We start from the raw sequence: 26,998 nt of genomic DNA, 5'->3' as shown, positions 1-26,998 counted from the left end.
CCCAGACCCCCATCTGTGCTCGGCGATTGTTGTCTGACAAGAGCCCCTGCTGTAATATTTGTCATCGATCAGATGACGTACCTATAGCTTCCTATCTGGTCATGGTGACGCAATCTGACTGGATGGCTGTGCTGGATAAAGCATGTGAAAGACTGTGACTAGGCAATTCTCTGCTTGCCAACTCCAATGTGTAATGTGTTTGGATATAAAGCCGCTGGCTTGTTCCAGATTCCTCATGCTTTAGTATGACAGACAGGGTTTATTTATCCCTTTAGACATGCAAAAAAAAAAAAAAAAAAAAAAACACACACACACACAGGACCTGGTTAGTCTGATGTTCTTAAGTATATGTCTAAGATCTCCTAATCTTGTGTGCTGCTGGGATGGAGGCAGTTTTAGGCCAACATTGTTTCCTCACTCGGCTGAATCATTAGCCACTAATTTGTGCCTGCTAGCATTAGAAGATTTAATTTCGGCTAAAAGTAGTTGCTCTTGCTCTAATGACTATGTTCTATAGATTGGTGAAGGAGGTCATTTATGTGCTAGGATTCTGTTGTCACCCAATGGAATTATAAAACAGTTGATACGTAGTAATAATAATAATGTGTGATTAACTTTAACATCAAAAAATGAATTTTAACCACTATTATATTATATTATTACTTTCTATTCTGTTCCAGACTGCTTCAGCCTTCAAATGTAATTCTTAATGCTTAATGCTTTGATGCACCAGTTACATAACATTGATTTGCATAGCTTTCATGTATAAAACACTCTGCTGCATCAACCTCTTCAGACATTGAATGACAAAACTGAGAGCTTTTCCATCTCTAGTGACCTTTAGCCACTTGTTGCGACACTCTATTCGACTGCTGTCATTATGAAATCATATTTTTGGTGTGTTGTCCTCATTTTAGCCTATTTATCAAACAACTCTATCTGTTACTTTTGTTGCAAGTTCCGCAACAGTTGCATTGTGTTGCTGTTGTTCAAGGATCTAAAGTGTGTCTATGCAAGATGCATGTAAAAACAGCCAACTGGCTGCCTGCCGTCCCAAACGCTTGCCTTGTGCCAAAGCTGCAGGGTGCTCAGAAATTCTATCAACCACATCAGAGCTCTTTCAGTAATCAGATTAATTCTCCGCCAGCCTGGTAAGAAGCCCTTCCGCTTGATACCCGCTCGTTTAGTTTATAATGATGCACACCAGACATCAGTGTGGGCTCTTCAAACATAAGCTGTCTTAAATGGTTCATTAAGGGCTTCAAGGAAGTTTAAAGAAGAAAATGATTGCCGTTTGATTGGCAAATGTGTTTTTGGTGAGAGAAGGAGTGATATGTGTGTCATATGTTATATGAGTGTGTGTGGGAGTGTGGCCAGTGTTCAGCAGGTGTTTGGCTGCTGTGTTTAGTGGTTTTCTCAAGCTGGGATCACTGCCATGGCTGAATGCTCTCCAAGAGGTCTCAAGGACCCTTATTGAGATGTACCAAAACATTTGCAAATAAAGACTCATTCATTAAATTGTTGTCCATTGAGCATCTTTATAATTCACACCATGTTGCCTGTTCGTGAACAGGTTCTTAGTGATTAGTATTTATTTTCATGTTAATATGTGATGATAAACGTGTTTTTAGATTTTTCTCAGCAGGAGGGTTAGTGAGTACAAGCAGATCTTTGTCAATGTAAACCAAGCTTAACCTCGAGTGTTTTACCACTCAAATACAAATGTCCCATGTTCCGGCTTTGATTTACTTTCTAAGGCGTTTTCAAATAGTGTAGCTTTTATAAGCTTTTCATTTACTTAGGAACCCAAGCCATATCTAGGCACCACAATAAAATAAGGTGTGTTTCTATGTGCTCACAAAATATTTCTCATTATTATTATCAAGGTTGAAAACAGCTTATAATTTTTGGGGGAAACAGTGATACATTTTCTTCAGTATTCTTTGATAAATATCATGTTTAAAAGAACATCATTTTGTAAAATTAGCTGTTGAGACTTCAACATCCTAGTATCCTAGTAACCATCCTTATCTCCATGGTAGCACCCTAGTAACATTCTACAACACTTTAAGCATCTTGGCGTTTAGTTTTGCATGGGCAACAACCAAACTATTTCTTCCATTTCTAATTAGTTAAATTGATACTTATCCTTGATTCAAAATAGATTTTAATTTCCCCCTCAAGTGTTCATCTTTAAGAAATCTGATTTAAGTGAGGTATACAATCTAGGCTATGTTATGTTCTGGTCTTGTTCTCATTATTAGTAGCGTTATATGCCCCAACATGCCCCTTTCAGCATGTGAATTACCTCGGCTCTTAAGGTTTTATAAACCTGGGATTTTAAAGCAGATTATCAGGCTAGTCTGGTCTGACAATCTGTCCACAGACAACCAGCAGCAGCAGCAGGTCACATGAACCCTCTTTACTAAGACGATTTATGAGCCAGATCACAAATTTCACAGACAATACCAAGTCTTGGACTTCTCAGCTCTTGTTGTATGGATACAAAGCATGATTCTAATGCTGTGTTTGTGTAGCATTGATAGACATGTACAATTGTCGGTTCCTGAACCATGCACCGTTTTAAATCACAAATGTATTGCAGCTGAAAATTAACAGGGTAGAGAAACATGAAAATGAAGCGGCAGTTCTGTCAAGCATGCAGTTTTTTTAGAAGGTGTGAAATTGGATCTGGCGTGTAATATGAATGGAGGTGAGCATTATGGTGTTATTGCTGTGGAGGTTATATCCTTCAATTAGTGTCACTGATCAGGCTTCTGCCTGCGGGGCGAGTCGTAAGACATCGGTGCACAGGAACCACGCTGAAGCCAATAAATCATGCGCATACACTCCAGCTGCTGCACACGGCGCAGATATTTTCAGACAGCAATTCTGAACAGTAAAAGGGATGGGAGCTGGTAGCAAAGTGGATGATGATGGATTGTAAAGCACAATAATCTTAGATTTAGTTTATTATGTTTAGCTTGAGTGAAGATATTTTTCAGTCAAAGTGTACTTTCGTATGATTACAGATGTTAGATTTATTCACTTAGCAGTAGGGTTTGCCTGATAGACGTTGGCTGACAGACATCACAATGTTGAGTCGGCATCGTGATGGTATGAAGACTAAAACATCTAGTGGAAAATGTATGTTTTTAATGATTTAATTGTTTTCAATGTTTTGGCAGATGGACATCTAACATATCGATTGTCTGCAAGCTGTGGCATCGACTTAAATAAAACAGGAACTAAAACATTGTTGACCTAAACTTTATTTAATTTGTTTATAAAACATTCATCACCGAAATGCCGGGAACAAACAGACACACTTGCACAACTGGAGAAACAAACTGCATCCACTGATCCCTTAACGCTGGGCTCTTTGGGAAGCTGAACAAGGTTCACATAATGAAAACATAAAACAAAAACATAATGACAAGTCCTTCTCGAGCAAGTCCTGTGCAGCTCTGTCGACGACGTCCGTAACACGAATGAAGCACGCTGAAGGTGTTCTCTTGCTCTCGCTCGGGTTGGTGTGTACACGTGCTCTTCCTGGAGAAGTCCCATACAAGGAATTCCGCCCTTTATGACATCATACAGGGCCACACTTGAAAAGAAAAATTTTCCGAAGCTTATATTTGGTACAGAAATACCCTCGTATTATATACCCATATCATACACCCTCATGTTTTGTTTATGAAACCAACTCTTTAATAGTGTAAATAAGTCAGAATGCATGAAATGGCATTAGACCCCCTCTTTTTTATTATGTAATGTATACATTTACACTAATACTGTACTTTGGTACTGCTAATATTGTTAGATCCTTTATGAAAAAAATGTTTCTCATCTTTTTCCTCAATCCCTTAATGTAATAAATCTGTACTTTGGGACTGCAAAGACCATGATAAATAAGCAATATGCACAGAAACTAGTGTTTATAATTATGGTTAAGGATCAGCTAAGTGCTTGCTGAAGAGCTATGTTTTTAGCTTGTATGTCAACAGCTGATTCAGTCTTGTGGATGGACCCTGCTGTTGACGACATCAGTCTGAGCTCATTTTGTTTCCCTACGGCCTCCTGCTTCCTGCCGCTGCGTCGCTGTCAGGTCCGCACACAATGAGATCAGCTCTGCAGGAGTGTCCCCTTTCACCCAGCAACTGCTGATGTGCTCACATTTTGGGTAGAGGCACTGATTAGCCGTTGAAGAGAGCAATCTGCCCTTCACATCAACCTCTGCGTCCGGACAGTGCAGTTACTGCAGTGATTCTGCAGTCTGAAGCTAAAGTACACTGTATCTGTCCTCTCTGCTTTCAGAGCTCAGAGCCTTCAGTCAACACTAATGAGTCGCTGAGCTTCTGTCTGCTCTCAGCCCGAGCAAACTGCTAACGCACTACTTCTGCGTTATTTCAGTGTGTGATTTTGTGCTCTGGCCTTTATCTGGCGTACAGTTGTGCTGAAGCATAGTGCATCCTCACAGAAACCAAAATAATTGGTTGTTGTCTAGGCTTGGTTTTATTCAGCAATAAAATTAATTTCTATTTTCCTGTTGTTGTTTTTTTTTCTGCCAACAGTAAATAAGCACAAGCCATGGATTGAGAACACGTATCATGGTATCGTAACGGAAAATGATGACAAAGTTCTCCTGGACCCTCCGCTGATAGCCTTGGATAAAGATGCCCCGCTGCGCTATGCAGGTAAGATCCTCCATCTTCTGGTCTCATATGAGGCTGTCAGCCATTTTGCTTCCTCATGCTTTCCAGACCATGAAGAGATAGGTCACGTAAAAGTGAAAGTTCTGTCATTATTTCGTCCATAAAAGGATTTTCTTTTCTAAGTGTGCTTTTCTGTGAAATTAATGTAAATGGGAACTGGGGCTGTCAAGCTCCCAAATAACAAAAAAGTGTGATAAAAGCAGTTCATATGGTTTGAGCATTATATTCCAAGACTTTTTAAGCCAAACTATTGCTTTGTGGGATAATCAGAAAAATTTCAGCCATTATTTATTGAAAATGTTCCCTTTGCGACAGAGTTATCGTTAACTAAAACTAAAACCATAAAAAAAATCCATTATTTGAAATAAACTTTAACTGAAAAAAAGTTATTTTATTTAGCATGCTGCAAAGGCAACTTTCTTCATTTTAGAAGCCTAATAAAAACAATAAACAAATAAATAAAAAAAATACTGAAATTTACTGAAATAAATTTTGAAAAAAAAAAATACTGATTTTTTTTTTTAATAAATTAATACTGAAAAAAAAAACCACAACATAATTGTTACAATTGAAAGTAGATTTTTTGACATGATTCATTTGAAACTCCATTGGTTCTTGTTTGTTATGTGAGCCGACATTGTTGGCATCAATGTTATTTGATGCTTTTAACTTTTTTTATTTATTTATTAAATTTATTTGTCATAATGGACTCTGACACCCTCAGTTCCCCATTCACTTACAATACACGGAAACGACCGAGCAGGAGAATCTTGCACCATTTACACAGATATCATCATACAACTTTGGAAATGGACTAATGACAGAATTTCCATTTTTATCATAAGAAGTGTGTTGCAGTGAGTATAGACCGTGGACTATATGCACCCAATTTGTCTCCAGTTATTAAAGCTGTCAAATGAGGGTGCGTTGATGTTATTCAATGAAATGATGAAATTATGTTATTCATGTTTTCATAGAAAAGTCAACAGAAGTTTTCAAAAGGTAACTTATCATTTTGAATATGTAACTCCCTAGGAAACATAATTAAAGTACTTTGTGAATTTTGTTTGAATGATTTTTCTCTTGGTCTGGACTGGACTTGATTCTTTAGTGTGATAATGTATTGATGGTATGATTTCCTACTTCCATTTTGTCAATTATCCTTTGTAAAATGCATTACAGCATAACATAGCCCTATAACAAACCATAACTTTGTTTTGAATAAAAGACCTAATATCTTCAGCTTGCTGTTATAATGTACTGATGTGATTGGTGAAGTCAGCTCTTGTTGGTAATTAGGTTTGTAGATATTCTTACAGTTTCTAATGCTCTAGGTTAACGGGGCTGTTTTTTTCTCCATGTACTGCTTTAAGTTTCTTGAGTTTATATCTGTTTGTGTCCCTAGACATTAAGCAGTAAATGTAGCACAAAACTGAATTTCTAAAACGCTGGGTTCCACTGATCCCTACAAAATCCTGGTGCGAGCTATGATGGATGTTGGTGGTGTGCTTTTCTCTTATCTTTTTTCCACATATTAGATATAATACGTTTGAAGATCCAATTGAGGCATTTTTAAGCATATTTCATTAGTACAGATGAAGATGCAGTCTAGAAACTTTTCATTTTATTAATTTGCCCCTTCATTTGCCAGTCAGAGCTCTTCTGATATCAAGATCAGTGAAATTGTTTCTTACTCTGCTTGTTTCCTGTGAGAGGGAATGTGCAGCCCTAGCATTGGCTCTGGCCATTTTTAATCACTTAGAGATTTACTTTGACCTTGTTTTAAATCTCTTTATGCAGTGGTCCATTGTCATCGCACTCCCTCCTTTCTTACGGTTTTAGTTCCAGTCCTTGTTATTCTCCTGGTGCACCCTTTATATGGGACACTGCTATCAAATGAGTGGCAAACATTTGGGGAGGAAGATGGGTCCACAAGCACTAATGTGGTTTACCTTGAGTTATTTGAATAAATATCAAAGCACTTAGGTAATTTTTCACTGATAATCTTCCCCTCAAGCCGCAGTGCCTCATAAATATATAATTCCTCCGATAGTTCATAAGCAATCATTTCAGTAAGCGTTGTTTGTGTGAGCCAGCAGTGAGAGTGCAGACATTTGGTACACTGATTATATTAACAAGCTTTCTTAAATTGACTTTGAGGCATCACATGGCTGTGTGGGTGACTGCCGCATTCTTAGCATCTCCACTGCCACGCTGACTAACTCACTTTACTCTGATCAGAGAACTTATGTGCCATTTACATTCATTTATACCAGACCATGTTGCTAAAGCTAACCTGAGAATTGCTGATGTTTTCATTAATGGCAGAAATTTACTTATTGTATTGTTGTTGCAAAAAAAAAAAATCATTTGAATTATTTAAATACTATAAGTTTTATTAACCATTTTCTTTTTTCTATTTTCTAAGTTTCTATTTTCAAAGGGTACAGCGTCGCATTAGGGGCAGACATGCAGCATCATTATTGATGTTCTGCTGGTCTATTATAAACCAGATCCAAGCATCAATTTCCACTGCAGACATTATGTACTCTATAGAGGGCTCTTACATTCCTATCAGTTCCAGCCTGTGTCAATTTCAATATTTCCTCATTGTGAGCGAGTCCTTTAACTTTTTAGGCCTCTGAAACTTAAATGCTTAGGCAGTAACGAAGCAGCAAATCAAATAAACAATTAAGTCGCTCCGCTAGTCTTTTTTTTTTTCTCTCTCTCTTCACTGCTATTGTTACATCTTCATTGATTCCTCTGTGCAATATGGCAGTCTGAGGGAATGAATCAATATTCATTGTGTTTTGCCTGATGGGAAATGGAGGGTTATTGGAGTTGGCACTCGGCACGCAGGCTGAAGCGCCAGTCTGGGTTTTAGGGGAAGTGTGGGGATATACAGTCATTAAAGCTCCAGAATGCACTGATGAGGCACAAAGCTTCCACCGCATGACTTGCTCTGAACAGCAGATCCTAATGGAAAATCCATCTCTAATTGTGAGGGTAAAAACAGGGTGGACAGGTCCACCAGCAGAGGCCACCGATAGGGTCAAACCGGACCCTTTAGCAATCAGCCGAGCAGAAGTTTTTGTTGTTGTTGTTTTTAAATAATGGCGGCTAATTTTAGTGCCTCAACAGGGACTCTTTGACAATTTCCTCCAGTGGTCAAGGCTGTTTTTGGTGTTTCAGTTACTGTGGACTCATCAAAGTATATTGTTTTATGTTGTATACAGTCATAATAGGGCTCAGAAAACATTCAGAAATAACTTGATGCAGATTGCTACAAATGTTAGGGTCTGTGAGATACAGAGGCTAGTGATGATGCAAATGCACTTTTTTTTTTTTTTTGTGAAGTTTTGAATCAATTTACTGAAACAAACAGGTGGAACCGATCCATAGAAATGAATCCCAACTTTAATGCCATTTTTTTTTTTTTTAGTCAGAGGCACTGTTAAATCATACCTGTCCCTATGCTCTCATAAAGACGTTGTGACACACACTTCAAGAATCCTAATCGCCTCATTAAAAGCTGTTTATATATTCACAGTGTTGTTTAATTTTATATTGCAGCAAAGTGATCATAAATATTCAATATATATTTGCCCAACCCTAGGCTCTACCAATGTGGAGTCAAATGAGGTATTTTGAGTCCTCGGCTGCTTCTGTGACATCTGTCTTCTCTTTCTTGTCTGTGTTTCTGTGCATTTCTTTCTTTCTCTGACTGACCTGTGTTTCTGTGCATTTCATTCTTTCTCTGACTGACCTGGGTTTATCTTTTCTCCCTTCTTGTAGAGAGTTTTGAGGTGACCTTCACCAAAGAAGGTGATGATGGGCTATTTCTACTGCCTTGTAACCGTTTTATTAACCCACTAACGCAAATACAAAAGAATTTGGCACTTCATATGGAGACTTCTGTCATGCACTTTTTAATCTCTTCCCAGTTCTTATTTTTGGTTTTGTTTTCTGTTTTTTTTTTTTCTCTCACCTTTGAATTTGTTGGAAACTAAAATTTTGCAACTGGATGACAAGTGTGATACGGGGATAACAGAATCTAGAAATATCTATGCATGAGACATCCATTGAAGTTTGCAGATCCTAACAGTACTTCAGCTCCAAAACAGAAAAAAATAAAGGGGCGAAAATGCACGTACACCAGATTCTCAGGGGGGGACGCCAGTCTGAACGTCTTCTGAAATTTGTTTCAGAGACTTCGTCTTTGTAAAATGGTTCACTTTTAGCACGACAGATCTTAAATCTGTGAGACTCTGATGCTTCAGAGTTCAGTTCCTGCTCAAAAACGACTTTGCTGAGATTGTTAAATGATGCAAACTCTCTGCTGTCCGGTCTGTGGTGTTGGTTTGAGCTCTACTTCGAGCCTCTTCACCATCTCCTCCACTAATCTGAAATACACGCATGGCAACTACTGCTGGTTGATGTGGATGTCAGGCAAAAGGATATTTCTAACCCCAGCTCTCATCCAGCCTTTAAGTTTACTGCCTCTGCTCCTTTATTTTGTTTTATTGTTTCGTTCTTTCGGTTTTTTAAAGGTTTGAGAGAGACAACATTGCACAGGAAGACTTCCTTCATACCAAAATCTAGTTTTAAGGGGGAATTTAAACTCCAAATGAGGGGGTGTTGCTTGTTTTTTTGTATATTTGCTTTGATTTGTGAACTTCGGATGCTGGGTTTCTGTCATAAATCCTTCTCATCGCCCCATGATTAACTTAACAATTTAACCTTGCTTTCTTCTCTAAATGTGTTATTTTATTTTTTAGCAGAAATCTGCATTAAACAACTTAAGTACTTCTTTAAATATGTTATGCTATTAAGTACAACAGATATCTGTCCATTGGTTCATATCATTTCCTTCCTGTCCTTGTAAGTATTCCTGTGAAATGCCTGTCCACATTCTGGGTTTCTTACTGCATGACTGGATGCAATGTGATCAAATGGCTTGGATCAGGCACTCAGTATCCCTCTTTTAACTCTCCCTTCCACTTCCCAAATACTCACCCCATCCCACAGTGGTTCTGGCTTCCTCCACAGACACCTTCACCTCCCACTTCCCACCTGCCCTCAGTGTTTCAATCCCTTTGGCTGTTTTTATTTGAGTGTGGCGCGTTATGAGTTTCGTTGTGGGTTTCTTTTATCTCATGAACAGCAGCTGGCGCTTTGACTCACGGGTGGGCTTGACTAAACACGTGTGTGCCGTTTTGCAGGGGAGATCTGCGGCTTCAGGATCCACGGGCAGAACGTACCGTTCGAAGCGGTGGTGTTGGATAAGTCTACTGGCGAGGGTGTGATCCGGGCCAAAGATAAACTGGATTGTGAGCTGCAAAAGGAGCATACTTTCACCATCCAGGCCTATGACTGTGGAGAAGGACCTGATGGCGGCAACATGAAGAAATCTCACAAGTGCGTATCTGATTTGGCAGCTTTTATTGATAAAATAGAGAGTACTGGAAATAATGGTGGAAATGGCACTAGAATGGAGGTAAAATCGTTCGCAAAAGTGTCCTAGTTGCTTCACTGTGTCAAAATGTGATTAAAAGTGCAGAGTTGGTAAGATTTTTGCATATACCGTATTTTCTGGACTATAAGTCACACTTTTTGTCATAGTTCATCTGACTTATAGTCAAGTGCGACTTATTTTTCAAAATTAATTTGACATGAACCGAGAGAAAAAATTACTGTCTACAACCGCGAGAGGGCGCTCTATGCTGCTCAGTGCTCGAGTAGCCTCTCCCTGAAGACATAGAGCGCCCTCTCGGTGCTGTAGACGGTAATGTTTTCTCTTGGTTCTGAATAAATGCGACTTATGGTTTTTTCCTCGTCATGACATATTTTTGGACTGACGCGACTTATACTTAGGTGCGACTTATAGTCAGAAAAATACGGTATTTGAACAAAAATGCAGTAAATATTGTGAAATATTAAAATCATTTGAACTGTTTTCTATTTTAATATATTTTGAAATGTCATTTTCAGTATCAAATAGTCCTTCAGAGATAATTATTATAAGTGATTTGGCACTCAATAAAATTTTTCTTTTAATTATTATCAATGTTGAAAACAGTTGTGCTGCTTAATATTTTTCTGGAAACCATGACTTTGTGTCTTTTGTAACATTATAAATGTTTTTACTGTCTTTACTTTGAACACAAAAAAAAGTTACGAACTGCGGTCCGTAACTTTTTTTTGTGTTCAAAGTATACAAAATGTATATAATAAGCGAGTACACCATGAATCCATTTTCCAAACCGTGTTTTTAGCTTGTCCTGAATCACTAGGGTGCAACTATAATACATGTTTATATTCAGACTATTTTAGATTGCTTCAGGGGTACCGTGGCGGAGTAACCCAGTACCTTTGTGATTCTTCATAGACATAAACAGAGAGAAGTAGTTCCGGCTACAATGTCCTTCCGCAACACGCAAGCAGTTCTGTTTATTAACCGCTAGAGCGTCAAAAGTTCCCTACCGCAGCTTTAATAAGTTAATTAATTGTTAGTTCATTAATTAATAATTAAAAAAATAATTCTTATTGACCCCAAACTTTTGAATCTTGTGTATATGATATGATGCATATGCAAATAAAACAAAAATGATTGAAGCATGATTTACAAGAAAATGCTATTCCTGTTTTCCTGCTTCAAAATTTCACACTTAATTCAACATGTTGCTTACAGTTTATTTGTAATTTACTAGCAATTTCTGATTGAAAAGTTTCTACACCATTTTTTTTTGTGTAAAAATAAATAAATAAATTTTCATCAACACTATGGTTAAGTCAGCTGTAAGTTAAGTTTTACATTGGATGCATTGCATACACGATTTGCTGCACACGACAACTTTATATTAATAAAATTCATCATTGAAAATTACATGATTGTGACCCTGGACCACAAAACCAGTCTTAAGTCGCTGGGGTATATTTTTTATCAATATCCCAAAATGCATTGTCAATGGGTCAAAATTATCGATTTTTCTTTTGTCAAAAATCATTAGGATATTAAGTAAAGATCATGTACCATGGAAGATATTTTGTACATTTACAACTGTAAATATATCAAAACTTAATTTTTGATTAGTAATATCTATTGCTGAGAATTAATTTGGACAACTTCAGCAGCCATAGACCCATGATGACACATTTAAAATATATCAACACTAGAGGGTCCTGTGAAACACTGTCCCATCAGATCATGCATAAATTGATCATCCATCTGTTAACAATCAAGAATTGCGTCATTGGCCTGCTTGTTCCCGCTTGTCCAATTCTAGTTTGTTAATCAAGCTTTGATGTCCCCCAGGGCTACCGTCCACATCCAAGTGAATGACATGAATGAGTATTCACCGGTGTTCAAAGACAAGTCCTACAAAGCCACAGTGATCGAGGGCAAAAAGTATGACAGCATCCTGAAGGTGGAGGCTGTGGACGCTGACTGCTCTTTCCAGTTCAGTCAGATCTGCAGCTATGAGATTGTCACCCCGGATGTGCCCTTTACCATTGACAAGGATGGTAAGTGCTGCCAATTCAGATCTCCTGCCAAAACTACAGTGATATTGACTTCTAGCTCATTGTTATTTATGTGCCTATAAAATTGATTTGTGGAAACAAGCATCCATTTTAGTATCAGTAGCATAGCCTTATGTTGATATCAGCAATCTGTCACCTTTAGTTTTGGCCTGAATTTAAGCATGATCATTTCGATTTGGCTTACCTAGCTGGTGAGGTCATTGCTTGTTAATTCTCCTTATGAACAGGCAACATCAAGAACACAGAGAAGCTGAACTACAGCAAGGAACGCATGTACAAACTCACTGTGACCGCATATGACTGCGGTAAAAACCGGGCATCTGAGGACGTTCTTGTGAAAATCAACATCAAGCCGACCTGCAAACCAAGCTGGCAAGGTATCAAAGAACTCTGGATCTTTTGTCCCTCATTGTAAAGCATTACTAAATACTCGTTGTGAGTCTGAGACACATTTTCTCTTTGATGTTGATAGGATTTAATAAAAGGATTGAATATGAGCCTGGTACAGGAAGTCTAGCCCTGTTCCCCAGCATGCACCTGGAGACCTGCGAGGAGCCAATCACCTCCATTCAGGCCAGCATCATGCTGGAGACTAATCACATCGGCAAGGGTTGTGACCGCGACACATACTCCGAAAAATCCCTGCACAAGCTGTGCGGTGAGTCCAGATATCCTTACTGTAATTGAGTGACATTAACATCAAGATCATTAAATGTGCTTATTACATTGAGCAACTCAAGTATAAACTATTTTAGACTAATTTACATAATTGTATTACCTCCATAATCACACAGGCACATGCTGCCCATGATGCAAACAATGTTTTGGGATACTCTGATGAATAACTTTGTGTGCCCATCCAGGTGCCAGCGCTGGCACTGTGGATCTGTTGCCTGCTCCCAGCAACTCTGCCAACTGGACTGTTGGCTTGCCCACTGACAACGGGCATGACAGCGACCAGGTGTTTGAGTTTAATGGCACCCAGGCCATCAAGGTCCCTGAGGGTGTGGTGAGCACCACCCTGAAAGAGCCCTTCACCATCTCCGTGTGGATGAGACACGGACCTGGAGGCAGGGAGAAGGAGACCATCCTCTGCAACTCTGACAAGACCGGTAATGACATTCTCACACTGACAGGACTGAGACGGGGGTGTTATGTGTGTGTCCTCTTCGTCTTTTTACTTCAGAAGGGCTATCAAAATCATCATGTTATTTCATGCGATTAATTGAATGTTTTATTAACACTGATAACACATTTAATTTAACACCATCATGGATAAAGTGATGTATTTGTACTTGCAGATTTTTTTTATCTATTATTTTATTTCTGTTATTGTTGTATCTTAGTTTCATCTCATGATTTCAATCAAAAAATAATCACTTTAATAATTCCTTTTGTTGGTTTTATCTAAGTGTGTATATATACATATATACGTAATATACACAACTGTTCAAAAGTGTGGGGTCAATAATTTCGTAAGAAATTAATAATTTTAAATTGTTTAAATGGGACAGTAAAGACTTTTTTTTTTGTCTGTCAGATGAATGTATGTGATATTACATTCAAACACCCACACATTCTGAAATACATGTCATAACACAAATTGCTGCATTGTTTTGTTTTCGTTCCTTTAAAAGGAACTGAATGCATTAACTACAAAAAGTATATAACAATATATTTAGCGATGCTGTAAAAATGGTTTTGAAGGTTATGCAAGGTTTGCTTATAGTAGTTCTGTGAAATGGAATCTCACTCTGGTCATTGAAGCTAAATTCCCAGTGCTACAAAAAGCCCATCAGCTGGCCCTTATGTAAGGCTGATTACATCACAGTTCTGTCCCCATTTATGGGAAATTGCTCAGTGTTTTCTAGAAGAGTGCGGCTGCAGCAAACCATGCATACTTGGATATGCGTACAGTGCAATGAGTGCATATTAAATCTGTTTATCCGCATTTGAGTGTGACAATGTGTAATATGCAATCTGTCATGTGATAAACAAGTGTATCAACATGAATTATCATTGACAGAAGTGTGATTTTTATTCTTGTATATGTGTCTTCTGCAGAGATGAACAGACACCACTATTCCCTGTACGTACACAACTGTCGTCTTGTGCTGCTGCTGCGTCAGGAACCCACCGAATCAGAGAACTACAAACCTGCTGAATTCCACTGGAAACTCGATCAAGTGAGTCAACTTGAGCCTCTTCACTCAGATTAAAAAAAACACATTTGTGTTACTAAATTCTAGGTTCAGCTACTAGCAGTGAATAGGTACATTAACTGTACATTTAAGAAGGTACAAGTTTTTCTGAATGCTGTATTTGATGCAATCTGTAGTTAAACCGAGGCCCTGATCTAGTATCTCTCCTCCCAGGTGTGTGATAAAGAATGGCATCACTACGTGTTGAACATTGAGTTCCCAGCAGTGACTTTGTTTGTGGATGGTGCCACCTTTGAGCCCTTCCTGGTCACGGAGGATTACCCTCTGCATGCCTCTAAGATCGAAACCCAGCTCACCATCGGCGCCTGCTGGCAAGGTACCCTCGCTAATGATCTATTGATTCTCTTCACACACAATGATGTAACCTCAGGTTTAGACTTGAGAGCTCTTGTCACCAGCTGCAGCTTAAATTTAAGCATGCTCTGTTTTAGTAAGTAGTTCGTCTTCGCAATTTGTAGAGTTGCTTATTTCATAACCCCAGTCGTAGATTTATTATGACATTTTTAACACGTCAGGAATTAGATAAACTTTTAAAGAACTCATTTAATCTATAAATGTTTTGTGGCTTTTATGCCATGGTAATTTTTATACTGGTGCACTTCTAAAATGTTAATAAAAAAATGATAATAAAATTTAGTATTATTTTTATTTAGGGTACAAGCACGAAGAACAGAAACCCTATCGTTTATGTAGGGATTTTTTATCTTATTGTTATTACTATTAAATGGGAGTATAATTATTAATAACCAGTGTTCTTTACAAGAAAATATATTTTTGTATTTTAAATTATTTTATTTTCCCATTTATTTACTAACACCTCTCCTTTCGCCATGTTGAGAGAAATTGGGAGTCGGCCTTAGGCTTAATGATTTCCCTTTACAGTTTCCAAAAATCTCACTTTTTTTTTTTGTTATTATAAATTAATAAGGAAGCCCAGCTCCTGTGACTAAAAGTAAATAACGTAATGCATTACTTTCCATAAGTAATGCAATTAATTACTTTTTTTTATGTAGTAACACAGTATTGTAATGCAATACTTTTAAAAGTAACTTTCCCCAACACTGTTTATAAGAATTGGTAGTTGGTCAATATTTTTAAAAATAAATTACATTTAATCAGTTGAATTAGATGCTTATATAAAATATTTATACAGTGTTTTACATATATCTGTTCAATAAAATGTTTTCTGTATTATTTCTCAGGGTATTTTTTTAATGCATGACACCATGTATCAAGTGACTTTATTTCCCTTGACTATATTGAGCCCTGGTCTTTCCCTGCTCTTCTGTCTTACCTCTACAGACCTCTCAGGACATGACAATGATACTGAGACTCTCTCAGAGCCTTTGACAGGTTGCCCTTGTCTTTCCTTATCACCCCATGTCAAAAGAGCACGTCTATTAACCCTCTGTGTATATGCGCTTCTTCTGCAGCGTGACATTACAGCTGCAGGAGGATCGCTTATGCACAGCTTCAGTCTGCAGTGGCATAATATTTGTAGCATGATGCGACAGAGTTGAGAGACGCCATTTCATATACCCTGCCTGACTTGTTCTTCATTCTGTTTTCTTCATTCATCAGTCTAGCTCCATCTACTTTCAGTTTGCACCCAGAGATATATACAGCACACAGTATATTTAGAAGCAAAACAAGTCCAACTGACCTAAGGGATCTGCATGTTTTTATGATAAATCAGAGGGTTTGGCTGCATTCCTTGCTGCGGTTTGCAGGATTATTTATGCTAGTGGTATCAGTGCAGCAGACAGTGTCTCATTTCTCACTGTGTGACCTTGTTGTCTCTTCGAGAGCCGCTTTACAGCATCACTCAGTGTCACGTTACTGCTGAGGTCATTCTGAATGCTCCTGCATCTCTCGGTGTCCTTCAGACACAGTCATACTCTAGAGAAGACATTACACACAGCTAGAAACACATATGCTTTCATTTTCATCTTAAAGGGACTGTTCACCTAGAAATGAAAATTGTTTCAAATGTATATAAAATTTGTACACAGTGCTTTTTCATAAAACTTGTATATATATATATATATATATATATATATATATATATATATATATATATATATATATATATATATAAATTGTTTAATTTTGAACTTTCTATTCATCAAGGAATCCAAAAAAATGTATCATGTTTCCACAGAAGTGTTAAGCAGCATAATTAGTTGGATTTATGAAGGATCAAGAAAAACAAAAATCAGCTTTGACATCACAGGAATAAATTACGTTTAAAAATATATGGATAATTAACATTTTTGTAATATTTCAGATTACCTTTTTTTTATTTTTGATCAAATAAACTGAGCCTTAATGAGCATAAGATACTTTTTTCAAAAACGTTAAAAAAATCTTACTGACTCAACTTTTGAAAGATTTAAAAAAACAAAAGACTGCATGAATGATGCTTTTCGGTGGGTTTTATGTATTTCTGGAGCTTGACAGATGTGATCAATATTAACAGTCATGTCATAGAAGTAGCAACATAAGATTTTTCCAAAAGATTCTGCTTGTATATTTGATGAAACAATAACCCCATACTGCATTTGTAATGGCTTAAACAATGACCAGTTTTCTTTTTTGAGTCACCTATTCCTTAAATGTTGATAACAAGGCAGTTGAAAAACACACAGCATTACCCCACTAAACCATTTAGAAATATGCAAATATGTGTAGATTTAGTCAGTCATGTTTTATGTGCCACTTTCTGTTCATTCCCATTCATTTGCCTTTTTTTTTTTTTGTCCCACCAAAAAGTTGCATGGGGCCGCAGGCCTGAATCAGGTCATCCATCATCTCGTGTGACGCTCTGGCCGGCACCAGCACTGAACACTTAACATGCATGACATCAGTCACACGGCCTGTGCACACTGAGCATGCTTGAGCTCAGCAGAGTGTACATCTGGTTTCTAACAGGTTCTGTCTCCCCCCGGGTCTGTGTAGGTGGCAGCGCTCTCATGACTCAGTACTTCAGGGGAAACCTGGCTGGACTCATGATCAGATCTGGCAAACTGGAGAACAAGAAAGTTATCGACTGCCTCTACACCTGCAAGGAAGGTCTTGATGTGCAGCTTCCAGAGGAAGTAGCCTCTGCTGTGAAGGTGAGAAATGTGAATTTGTGGTCTATGTAAATGAAGTTTTAAAGAGACTGATGATCATAATGCCTTGCGAAAGCGCCAAAAGCTATGTTCTCTGAGAAATGACTCATTGGTATTCTACAGTGTTATTTTAGTATTAATTATATACCATTAAAGTGTTTATTAATATTTTGAATTAGCTTTTATTTGTATATTTTCAGTTTTCATTTTAGTTTAATTTTAAAGTAATTTTTAGAATGTGCTTTTGTATTTTTTTTGTTTTTATATTAATGTTGCTTAATAGCTTTAATTTTATGTCAGACTTAGTTTTAGTAATTCTTTCATCTAATTTTTTATATTTTAATTTTAACTCCAAAAATATTTTTTATTCCAAATTCTGTCTTGAAACTCTAGATATCGAAGACTGATGGATTGTTAACACAGCGTTAACACATTGATTCACAGCATTAAACCTTTTGGCACAGGCTGATGTTACATACGAAGCTAGTGAGCTTACTGCTTAACATTTAAATGGCTGGTTAGCATTCACTAGGATTTCTAAACGCTCATTCATAGTTTGGGGAAGTCGTGGCCTAGTGGTTAGAGAGTTTGACTCCTAACCCTAGGGTTGTGGGTTCGAATCTCGGGCTGGCAATACCATGATTTAGGTGCCCTTGAGCAAGGCATCGATCCCCCAACTGCCCCCTGGGCACCACAGCAAAAAATGGCTGCTGCATGCGTGTGTGTGTGTTTCATTTAAAGTCCAAAAGTTTAACACTAATATTGGACATAAACGAACACATTCAATATAAAGTATTCAAAACGGGTAAGTTCATATATTTGGAGTAAAGTTCAACTGAACTGTTGCATCAGTCATACAGCACTCTAGACCGTGCGCCCCATGATGAGCCCGACACACTGCCACAGAGACAAGAATGAGAATCATTCTGACATAACTGTGGCATTAAACTCAGTTAGTGAGGGCTCGTTTAAAATATTGCACATATATAGGTCATTCAGATTACTTGTTAAAGTGCAATGTATAACAATAATAACAATGCGGCAGAGTGAACTTATCATCCATAGTGGTTCTCACATAGTCCTTCTACATCACCACATAGTGAGAGTTATAAGTTAAGTGATCAGTCTTTAAGAGAAGGACTCATGAAAACCACTATGGATAAGTTCGCTCTGCCGCCTTGTTATTATTTTATTTGTAAAACAAGAAAGAGCTAATCTCATGTTTGAGATTAGCACGTACCAGCCATTAAATGTGTGGGACACCAACTCCTCGTTTTCTATTCCTTTCATTTCATGGATTTAACGAGTTATTAGAGTCAAAGCATTACAACTTCTTCACAAACTACAGGCTCCTCCTGCGTTCGCTGTGTGTGTGTGTGTGTATGTGTGTGTGTGTGAGTGAAATGCGGTGCTGAAGTGAAATAGCTGGGCAGTTTGATAGCCGAATTATATTAGTCCGCCAAATAAAAATAATAATAGTTATTATTATTATAATCTAATACATTAATAGGTGAATGAGCCTAATATCATCTTGATTATCGACAGAGAAATCTGCTTATGATGATATCTCTGACTATTGTCCATACACGATACTATAGTTTATCGGCACAACCCTACTTCAACATCCCCATTTATTTAGCCTGTTATCACAATTTATTTACTACTTATGTTAATAGCCTGATCAGTTTATATGTTATGTTATAGTAAAGTTTTGAAAAAAATCTGCATTTTCAGAATTTTTTTTTAGTGGGGGTTGGAGGTGGAAATCTAAAATCTTGCCTAGGGCACCAACAGAGCCTGGCCTTACTTCGGGTCGACATATTTACATACAGCAGATTTTAATTTAAAAATGTTCCCAAGGTTAATCAAATGGACATGTTTCCCTGTCTCTCTGTAGGTGGAGTTTAACCCCAACCAGTCCTCGCTGACGCTGGAGGGAGATGACATTGAGAGTTTTGAGAAGGTCATGCAGCACATCTCCTACCTAAATTCCCGGCAGTTCCCCACCCCAGGAATCCGCCATCTGCGTGTCACCACCACTGTCAAGTTAGTTTCCATCATTTCAGTTCATCTGCTTCACTCAAGCAAGTCCCACCCTCCAAAATAACACAGAAAAGCTAATAATGAAACACAAGTAATCTTTTCATACTTTTAGTACACTTGTAATGATGAATGTATTATGCTTTATCTCCTTTGTATTTCTTTAGATGCTTCAATGAGGAGACGTGCATCTCTGTGCCTGACTCTGAAGGCTACGTGATGGTCCTCCAGCCAGAGGAGCCAAAGATCAGCCTCAGTGGAATTGACCATTTTGCCCGTGGAGCGGTTGAATTTGAGAGCACGGAGGGCATTACGCTCTTCCCTGAGCTGCGCATCGTCAGCACCATCACCCGTGAGGTGGAGGTGGAAGCTGAGACCGAGACAGACGGCGAGGATGACCCAACAGGTACGCTGGGAATCTGAGAGTCACGTGTTTTGTTGAGAAAGCTGGAGAAAGGGGAAATTGATAATGAAAGAGAAAGGAAGTTGTAAGCAGATTGACCAGGAGTAGTTTCCACATTGGCCACAAGAGGCATTTTACAGGGAAGTTACCCATGAAATGAAAATTCTGCCATCATTTATTCTAAATCTATTTGACATTCGTGTTGTACATAAGAGAGGATGTTATATTTATTTGGAACAGCATATTAAATGGAAATGCATTCTGTTAAACCGTTTCTTTGAGCAATATTTTGTAATATTTTATAAGTGGTAGAAATACTCATGTTGTCTATATAATGGATTCTGGGATGAAAGCTTTAGGAAAAGAAAGTCTAAGATGTTTTCCCTTTGTTTTATGTTTTAGTGCATTTAGTGATTACTTTGCTCTTTGCAATCGATATTTGCAATAAAATTGCACGGTGGACTGTTTTTGAACACTCAAGTCTTTCCAAGATCAAATGTAATCAGATGTATAGGTTCTGACGGATGTTTTTTTCTTTGGCAGTACAAGAGACGGTGGTATCTGAGGAGATCATGCATAACTTGGACACGTGTGAGGTGACTGTGGTGGGAGATGAACTAAACGGAGATCATGAGAGTTTGGAGGTGGATCTGGCCCAAATCCAGCAGAGAGCTCTGGAGATGAGCTCTTCCAACGTGGGCATGGTCATCACAGGTGCTCATCCATCTACATCAACAATATATTCGCACACAGTTTTTGGATTATATTTGTGAGTTTTGTTCATGGTAGCTTATATCCAGCATCTTGCTGAATGGCTGATCTAATGGTATTAAAAGCTTCAGTAATGTAATCTTGACAAATGGTTAAAGTGTGTCTCTGTCCACAGGGGTTAACAGCATGGCGAACTATGAACAGGTCCTGCATCTGATCCGCTACAGGAACTGGCACACAGAGGCTCTGTTTGACAGGAAGTTTAAACTTGTCTGCTCTGAACTCAATGGCCGCTACATCAGCAATGAATTCAAAGTGGAGGTATAGCTGACACACACTGTCCTCAATGTGAACAATAATTTATTGCTTTCAATATTGCTTTTTTACAATGCTATATCAGAATAAGCCAAATAAGGATCTAAAGAGACTGATACTGCAGCAAACTGTATTGTATTGTACTATGCACATGCCAGTTGTGTGACCGTCTTTATTGTTGATGTAATCAGGTCAACGTGATCCATACGGCCAACCCCATGGATCATGCTAACAATGCTATGGTACAGCCTCAGTTCATCAACCAAGTACAGCATGCTTCAGTGGACCTGTCTGGACACAACCTGGCAAACACCCATCAGGCCTCAGGTATTTCTTCTTTATCCCTCCATTTCCCTCTCCTCCCCCCCTCTGATCCATCTGTTCAGCTTCTCTTGGAGATAATGGCGTTTCATTGGCTGCTTCATCTCTCACAGTATCTCTCCTAGATTATTGCACTAATCTCTCATTAAAGATAATCCAGACTCTGTAATCAAATGAATAAGCTGTTTAATGTCGAGCTCAAAGCGGAATTCAGTTTCTTTCCATGAGTCTTTCCGCAGCTTAGAGTCAATTTAAAAACTAGGGCAGTTATAGAGCGCTGTGTACTTGTTTTTAATGGTGCACTTTTAGGGATTATATACAAGTGCTGTGAACAACATCTGGAAGCCTGTGAGGGGCACCTCAGACAACCTCTTTTAGGTTTTTATCACCCTAAATACAAATGCTAATCTGTGTCCATCCACTCTTCACAGTTGTTCCCAGCGCGGCCACCATCGTTATTGTTGTGTGTGTGAGCTTCCTGGTGTTTATGATCATCCTTGGCGTCTTCCGGATCCGTGCTGCCCACCAGGGCACAATGAGGGACCAGGAACACGGCAAAGAGAACGAAATGGACTGGGATGACTCTGCCCTCACCATCACCGTCAACCCAATGGAGGTGTGTTATAAAAGAAACCGAGCTGGCTCGCTCAGCGCTTTTAAAGTACTATGGCACAGTTAATGCAGCAGAGGACTAAACCCATCAGAAACTCAATGTTCTGTTGTCAGAATGTTTTGTGTTCTGTTTTACTACCATCCCTCCTCCGCCTGTTCATCTGTCCGCTAATATAGATTTTCAGTCTACCAAACAGCTTCTTTTTTGTATTATGGTGTCATTTCAGGGATATTGCCCTTACAGAGAGATCATTGGATGTGATTCATAAAGCATGGACTTCCATTATAGAGGCTTGGAATAAAATTATCGGTTCACTTTTGAAATCATTAGTTTGATTTTTCAATTTTAACTATTTTATATATATATTAAAAATTGAAAAATTAAAAAAGTTCTGATAATCACTATATAATATATTATGATATAATATAATCACTATTATTTAGTGGTTATATTATAATGTAATATAATCACTATCTATTATATATATATATCTTGGTACTGTCAGACGATTAATTGCAATTAATCAAATTTAAAATAAATGTTTTTGTTTACATAATATATATGTGTGTACTTTATAATTATTATGTATATGTAAATACACACACATACACAATATGTTTAGAAAAAAATTACATGTATTTGCATGTATATAGTTGTATTCATAATTTATATTATATATAAATATTTAATTTATAAACAACATTTTTCTTAAATGTATACATCCATGTGTGTGTATTTATATGTACATAATAAATATACCCTGTACACACACACACACACACACACAAACAAAAACGTATTTTGGATGCGATTTAATGACTGCACTAAAATATATATGTGTGTGTGTGATTATATATATAATTATAACTTTTTAACTTACCAGAGATCCAATTGCAATTGCACAAAATTGCAATATATGATGTCAAAATCACAATAGATTTATTTTTTTGCAAAATCTCTATATAAATAACATTTTAAAAAGTTTGGTCCGCTTTTTGCTTTTGTTTGTTTTTATTTATTTTTTTATAAGAAGAATTTGTTTGCTCATTAATCTAATCTTTTGAATAGATCTGCAGACTATTATCTATTATTCAGTTTAAAGAACATCCAGTTTTCTCTTTCTCTTACTAGACTTACGAGGATCAGCACAGCAGCGAAGAGGAAGGAGATGAGGAAGAGGAAGAGAGCGAGGATGGAGAGGAGGAAGATGACATCACTAGCGCGGAGTCAGACAGTAGTGAGGATGAGGGTGGCGAACAGGAAGACCAGCAGGGATCGAGCAGACAGCAGCAGCTGGAGTGGGACGACTCCACCTACTGATCCTCCTGAGCACACAGCACACACACACACACACACAATGACAAATCCACCCATGCACAGTCACATCCCTCTGCCAATAGGGACACCCATGTTCCCCCTACCTAAGGAGCCATGCGGAAAAATGCGGAAAACTAAACTAAACGATTACAATACATGTAAAATATAGATACGATTACGATCCGGTGTCTGTCATGACAGGTGTTGCAGTTCGCTTCATTTCCACCTACCAAGGCTTCCCTACCGACATATTGTGGTGGTACTCAGTGTAGTATAGTTTCACAGCTATCTCAATACAAGTTCCTAATTTATTGAATCTTTTTCTGTCCTATCTGAGGGAATCCTGGCCTTCATTTGCATTTTCTTTAAGCTCTGTACGGACTTTAAGCCCTGCACTTTTACTTTTCTAACTGAGCTTTGAGAATGATTTAATGTATATTCCTCGCACATGACGTTTAAGGTTGATTTGCTACAGGAATTTTGATTTCCGATCACTTTTTCTTCTTCTTTATATTGCATGGCAAGATTTGGAATCATGGGTCTGGAAGAAAACAACAGCTTTTTGATATTTTGTAAATAAGACAAAACCATGTAATTAGTCAAATGTGTTCGTGAAAGCCTAACCAACGGTTGCCGGTGTCTAAAAAGACACAGTACCTGCTGTAGAATATTATTATGTCAGATGCTCTTAGCATGTTTCAGTAAATGTCATGCTCGTACAAAAGACGTCCGCAGAGAGAAACCCATGACAGAGGCTGAGGTTTCTGTGGGAAAGTGTAATTTTGTCTTTTCTCTTGGAGGACGGTGTGCATCTTTTTGTTTGTTGGTTCCGTTTTTTTTTTTTTTTTGCTTTACATATGTTAATTCTAGCTGGGCTTGCAATCGCACAAAAGCAACTCCAAGGCTTTAGTGCTTTTATTTCAGTGACGTTTCGGGAACTAATAATCATATTCAGGTGATGAATATACCGTTGTTGTTTTGTTTTTTTCGCGTGGTACTGTAAGTTGTACAGTTTAGGCACACAGCAGTGATGTAAGCCATTCTTAAGTGATAGTGCTTGTGTTTTCTGTCATAAATAGAGACCAATTGGAATCACAGTATGCACGTTAATAACCCAGTCCGAATAACATTATGACTGAAAAGACGTGATGCGCTGGTGATTTCTCAACAATGTGTGCATTGAAAAGTCTGTTGTGTACTTGTGTACTCTTTCAACAGACCTCTTGCTAAAATACTGGCTTGAGATGGTCAGTTACATGAACTGTACTAAACAAAATTATTGGCGTTGGGGTTGATTTTATTATATATATGTAGTATTTTTAGTAATTTTATTTTCAAATTCAGGGTTAACCCAAGTTATTCTTGTCATTTCAAGGCCCCTAAAAGCATTAAAAGGGCTAATTTGCCTATCAGCGCATTAAAAGAAATGAATTGAAACTCTTAAAGCATAACACATTTTTTGCAGTATGGTCATTGATTTTCATTTCACATGGAACTGTGCTGTAGAGTTGTGTAAAGATATTTGTTTACATTTGGTAAACTTGTATTCCTTTTTGGCGATGCTATCAATCTACTCCAGATTTGCAGGTCATTTCTCCTCGTAGACGTGTTCAGAATCATGCCGTAGTTGAATTTTCTTACCGTGATTGGACATTTTGGGACACGCCCCTTCCAAAATGGTATTTTATTGGAGAAAATTATACTCTGTTCCCTTTGGGCATAAAAAAAAAGAATGTTAATTATTTAGGAGATTGTACATTGATTGATTGTTTAAAGACGGACGTGAAGCTTTAGGGTACAGATTTGTTTTTGTTTACATGCATGAACTTTCTCAGTTTAAGGCCTAGGCTACAAGGCTTTATGATTGGTGGTATGAAATAATTTTATGTCATGTCAGGAAAAGGTACAATGCGGGAAGCTGTAGAGAAGGTCTGTTTTTGTGACCCATGAAAGGGCAACGGTAATATTTTTGTAGGTTTTAGTTTTTATTCTATGTTTTGGTCTTCAGGTCCCCCTTCCAAATTGACAGGAGCTTTAAAAAGAGGTCCAGAATTCAGCCGGTGGAGTTGGGAGTGCCTTTAGCCCGTCGCAGCGCATTAATAACACAACTAACCAAACAATCATCCATGCCATTTTAGTCGTTGCAATTTTCTCTTTTTATAATTATTTCCTGTTCGATTTCTTACATGTATGGGGAAGTGATTTTAATTTAGCTTTATTTAATTTTCTGTCCGGGATCAACAGCTAGTTTTATCAAGAGTGGACGTTTTAGATGTCTTGTGTTCATGTTGATGTGTAGAAAAAAAATAGTCCACACTGTATCATCAATGAATATTGTACTAAATCATGTTTAAAAAAAAAAAAGTACATTATTATATGCAGCATATGTGGGTATGAGTTTAACAATATGTGTATAGTGAAAGAGGGCAGCATGAAATTCACAAGAAGCATACACATAATGATTTCTCACACAAATGTAATAGTCTCTCACAACTTGCAATTCTTTTAAAAACTGTTTGATCGATGTTTGATCCATTCAATGAGACCAAATTGAGTATAATCAATGTTTGTACTGAAAATTGCACAGTTGTTTGTATCTTCCCTCCTTTCCCCTGATGCAAATATTCATCTGCAGGGTCTCGAGGAAAAACTCATGTGAATTGTATTTCGAAACAATGTGATTTTGTCATTTGGTTTTGAAGATTTTAAGGCACCGGCGCAGAAACTTTCCATAATAAATAAGCAGTCTGTGCTGAGTGTGAACGGCTGCAGATGGTGGTTGTCTAACGGGGCATTGTCTTTGCATGTATAACACAAGATAGAAATATTTCCTATAACTGGCACATGGTACTGTGGGTTTGGAGCGGAGTAGATGGGACGGGAGACAGGTGATACTACTGAATCAAAGATTATCTGTCTCCGGTTTGCAGTCTTCAGTGGTCATTGTTCACATTTTGAATCACTTTTATTTTTTTGCTCTAGAAATGAAATCGGGGATGTTGTAGAACTGTTGGATGCTGCCTTCCAGCTCATTCACTTTTCTATTATTCAGAGGAATAATTATAGTGAAGTCAATGCTTGCTCATGAACAAAATAAAGGATGAAATGGGAATAAAGTTGGAGTTCCGATTATTTCTTTTGATAATTATATATGATACACCGTTTCTGTTTATGCCCACCTTAACGTTAGCACAAACAAGTTTTTTTTTTTTGAGCCAAAAAAAGACAAAACCTACAAACCCCATCATGCTCAACAGTGTCAAAAAATATGAACATTTCTTTGGGGACTATGATTAATGTGAATTACAGACCACAGTCATGTTGCCAGGACTAGAGTGCCACCTAGTGCTTGAAAACTGAAAATATGAATTATCTAATTAATAACGTCTCAAGAGAAGCCTGCTAATATCATAATCAAACGATTAGACTGACAGTCTGTTTGGTATTTTTATGTTAACTTGGCAGTGCGGAATTTCTTATAAGGTTTATAATAAACATTTACATATTGATAATGATTTTCCAAATATCACAATGGAATTTGCAGAGATTAAACATGCTTTGAGCTCTTTTTCAACCAAATACAATCTGCAATGCAATAATAATTATAATTATTATTATTATTATTGTAACTAGAGAAAGATGGTTATTGTAAATAGAGAAAAGAGAAAACACTGGCAACGTTTCAG

General features: G+C 37.6%; 1 protein-coding gene across 4 annotated transcripts in view; it reads left to right on the top strand.

The window, feature by feature from the left end:
• LOC113065539 (calsyntenin-1-like) overlaps positions 1-26,428 on the top strand; it is a 35,341-nt gene extending 8,913 nt beyond the window's left edge. Inside the window, exons 2-19 of one of the 4 annotated variants that reach the window (XM_026236864.1) lie at positions 4,575-4,697; positions 8,511-8,540; positions 9,938-10,133; positions 12,031-12,239; positions 12,485-12,634; positions 12,730-12,915; positions 13,121-13,369; positions 14,322-14,443; positions 14,633-14,795; positions 15,782-15,832; positions 17,438-17,595; positions 19,490-19,638; positions 19,800-20,038; positions 20,579-20,749; positions 20,922-21,067; positions 21,253-21,388; positions 21,814-21,998; positions 23,127-26,428. In XM_026236864.1, coding sequence (XP_026092649.1) covers positions 4,575-4,697; positions 8,511-8,540; positions 9,938-10,133; positions 12,031-12,239; positions 12,485-12,634; positions 12,730-12,915; positions 13,121-13,369; positions 14,322-14,443; positions 14,633-14,795; positions 15,782-15,832; positions 17,438-17,595; positions 19,490-19,638; positions 19,800-20,038; positions 20,579-20,749; positions 20,922-21,067; positions 21,253-21,388; positions 21,814-21,998; positions 23,127-23,315 — 2,852 coding nt within the window. In that variant the 3' untranslated portion in view covers positions 23,316-26,428. The remainder of the gene's footprint in view (positions 1-4,574; positions 4,698-8,510; positions 8,541-9,937; positions 10,134-12,030; positions 12,240-12,484; positions 12,635-12,729; positions 12,916-13,120; positions 13,370-14,321; positions 14,444-14,632; positions 14,796-15,781; positions 15,833-17,437; positions 17,596-19,489; positions 19,639-19,799; positions 20,039-20,578; positions 20,750-20,921; positions 21,068-21,252; positions 21,389-21,813; positions 21,999-23,126) is intronic. The other 3 variants (XM_026236865.1, XM_026236866.1, XM_026236867.1) reach the window with 3 other exon arrangements.
• The last annotated feature ends 570 nt before the right edge of the window (positions 26,429-26,998 follow it).

Source organism: Carassius auratus, chromosome 48, assembly GCF_003368295.1.
Source record: "Carassius auratus strain Wakin chromosome 48, ASM336829v1, whole genome shotgun sequence".
Classification (NCBI taxonomy): Eukaryota; Metazoa; Chordata; class Actinopteri; order Cypriniformes; family Cyprinidae; genus Carassius; species Carassius auratus.
The sequence above is the reverse complement of the archived record's forward strand: the minus strand, read 5'-3'. Positions and strand labels throughout refer to the sequence as shown.